The sequence below is a fragment of the Dipodomys ordii genome, unplaced genomic scaffold, assembly GCF_000151885.1.
Source record: "Dipodomys ordii isolate 6190 unplaced genomic scaffold, Dord_2.0 Scaffold164, whole genome shotgun sequence".
Classification (NCBI taxonomy): Eukaryota; Metazoa; Chordata; class Mammalia; order Rodentia; family Heteromyidae; genus Dipodomys; species Dipodomys ordii.
Genome location: NW_012267380.1, coordinates 2,904,543 through 2,907,239, shown reverse-complemented (window position 1 = coordinate 2,907,239; position 2,697 = coordinate 2,904,543). Strand labels below are relative to the sequence as shown.

At 42.3% G+C, this 2,697-nt stretch overlaps 2 protein-coding genes across 3 annotated transcripts in view; one reads left to right on the top strand and one right to left on the bottom strand.

The window, feature by feature from the left end:
• Vkorc1l1 (vitamin K epoxide reductase complex, subunit 1-like 1) overlaps positions 1–2,691 on the top strand; it is a 19,700-nt gene extending 17,009 nt beyond the window's left edge. The window contains 2 exon segments of the mRNA XM_013033214.1: positions 2,051–2,346; positions 2,349–2,691. Of these exon segments, the coding sequence (XP_012888668.1) occupies positions 2,051–2,346; positions 2,349–2,386 (334 nt within the window). The 3' untranslated portion in view covers positions 2,387–2,691.
• Gusb (glucuronidase, beta) overlaps positions 1–2,697 on the bottom strand; it is a 27,241-nt gene that overhangs the window by 5,215 nt on the left and 19,329 nt on the right. The gene's annotated exons all lie outside the window — the stretch shown is intronic.

Genomic DNA, 2,697 nt, shown 5'->3' with positions numbered 1-2,697 from the left:
TTGGTTGGTCGTGGGCCTTGAACTCTGGACCTGGGCACTGTCCCTCAGCTCTTCAGCTCAAGGCGAACGCTCTACCACTTAAGCTACACTTCTGGTTTTCTGGTGGTTTATTGGAGGTAAGAATTTCATGGACTTTCCTGCCCGGGCTGGCTTTGAACCACGATCCTCAGATCTCAGCCTCCTGAGTAGCTAGGATTACAGACGTGAGCCACCAGCACCCAGCCTGCTCTGATTATTTTTGAGAGTCTCCTTTTTCCTCCGCCAAGCCCCTTCTCCCCCCCAGGCTATCCTGGACTCTTTTATGTTTCCTGACAGAGCTAGGTAACAGGGACCCACCAGTTCTCCTTGCTGTTGGTTGAGGTGGTAGGGCCCTGAGTTCAGTCTCCACCACTTCCAAAACAACCCTATCTTGGCTAAAGATGGCAATATTAATTTTTTGAAGTTTTAGATATTTAACATAGCTGAAGTCTAAAAATGTTTTCAATAAAAGACCAACAAGAAAATAGTGCTAGGCGCTGGAGGCTCACACCTGTAATCCTAGCTACTCAGGAGGCTGAAATCTGAGGATCACAGTTCAAAGCCAGCTCTGGCAGGAAAGTCTATGAGATTTTTTTTTTTTTTTGGTCCGGTTGTGGGGCCTAACTCTGGGCCTGGGCGCTGTCCCTCAGCTCTTCAGCTCAAGGCTAGCGCTCTACCACTTGAGCCACAGCGCCACTTCCGGCTTTTTTCATTTTGCTTATGTGGTGCTGAGGAATCGAACCCAGGGCCTTATGCATGCGAGGCAAGTGCTCTACCACTGAGCCACCTTCCCAGCTCTATGAGATTTTTATCTCCGAATTAGCCAACAAAAATCCAGCAGTACAGCTGTGGCTTAAGTGACAGAGCACCAGTCTTGAATGGAAAAGCTAAGTTCAAGCCCTAGTACTGGCATGCACACATGTGCACCTGTGGACACCCACAAACTTACACAATCCACACAAAAATAGAATAGTTCAGACTTTATGGGCCTCACCACACCAGCTCAACTCTGCTTTTGTAGTATGAAAATAGCCACAGAGTTGTAAATAGGTGAGAATGACTGAGTTTCAATAAAACTTTACTGACAAGCAGATTTGCTATTGTCTGGTACACCTCAGTCTTGCTGAGCATAGCTGTGAGGTTCTGACTAGAATCTCAGGCAAGCCAAAACACCATCTCTTTCCCAGTACTTCTCTGTGCCTTTTTGCCAGGAAGCATCAAGATACTCCTTAGTTGATGCCTTTAAGCCTGCCATCACCTATTATTTTTCCTCTTACTGTTCTTCACTAGCCATTGAGTGTTCTCCCTTCTCTGTCCTTGACAATTAGCGCATATATTCTTTATATATTGTGGTCTATAGAAAGTAACAAATAACTACTTGTGAAGCTGAGTCAAGAATTCAGGGATGTTTTTCTCTTGAGAACCCTAATTGCCTTTTTTCTTGATTAAGTTTAACCCAAATGTGGACAACTGGACTGGAGTGGTTTCCCATAGTCACTGAGTCAACCACTTTGAAATGCTTTTAAGTTTATTTTTTTCCTTCCTTATTTTGGCAATGTGTAGTTGTAGTCACATCCCAGTATGCTTTTTGTTTTATCAGTTTGATGTAAAGATGAAAACCAAATTGTCCCTTCCTCAGACGGGAAGCCCCTGGTGAAAAGCCAGGGTGTATGTACCCTTTGGAAGGAAAGGGTGCAGTCCTCATGTTACCTCACTCACCAGCAGTGTATGAATACTGACTTTACAGATCAGCTTCATTGCTTCATATGACTTTGAGATTACATAGTTTCTTTGTGTGTGCATATATTTAGCTAAGTTTCTGAAATAATATTTTCTGTGGAAATATTGATAAATCAAAAACTGCTGTGAAATGGGCATTCTATCTACAAAGTCAGCCTGATTAATAATAACAAAATAGGTAGTTTTGTTCTCAAATGTCAGTTTGCAGTGAGATTAGTATTCCTCCACTGCCCCTTCGAACCGATGCTTCCTGCGGAGCAGAGCCTGACAAGCCATGTCTCTCTTCCCCCAGGAATGACAGCCAGCGCCGTTGCAGCTCTGATCCTCATGACATCCTCCATTGTGACTGTCGTGGGTTCTTTGTACCTGGCCTACATTCTGTACTTTGTGCTGAAGGAGTTTTGCATCATCTGCGTCACCACATATGTGCTGAACTTCATCCTTCTTATCATCAACTACAAACGACTAGTTTACTTGAATGAGGCCTGGAAACGGCAGCTGCAGCCCAAGCAGGACTGACGGCCTGAGAACTCTCACCGACTGACAGTCTGAAGTCCCTTTCCATTAAGTTTATTTTACAGCCGTTTTTTTTTTAATTATTATTATTCACAACAGACACTTTCCCTAAGAATCTCAAACTGATTTTTTAAAATACTATAAATTAGAAGGGGCCCTAGCTATTTTCTGTGTCAATCTTCATTTGAAATATGGATACAAAAAAGGATACACCGAGCCAATCAAAGACAAGCTTTAACTTTACTTTGAAGATGTTTCTGAGATAATAAAATGTAGTCCTATACCCCTTTCCTCAATTGTAAGGTGAGCAACCATTGCTAGTAATTCTTTAATGTGTATAAATTCTATTTCAGGTATAACAAATGTGATCATGACATGAAAATATTTTAGAATAGATACTGTATTAAATATTGCTATGTTTAC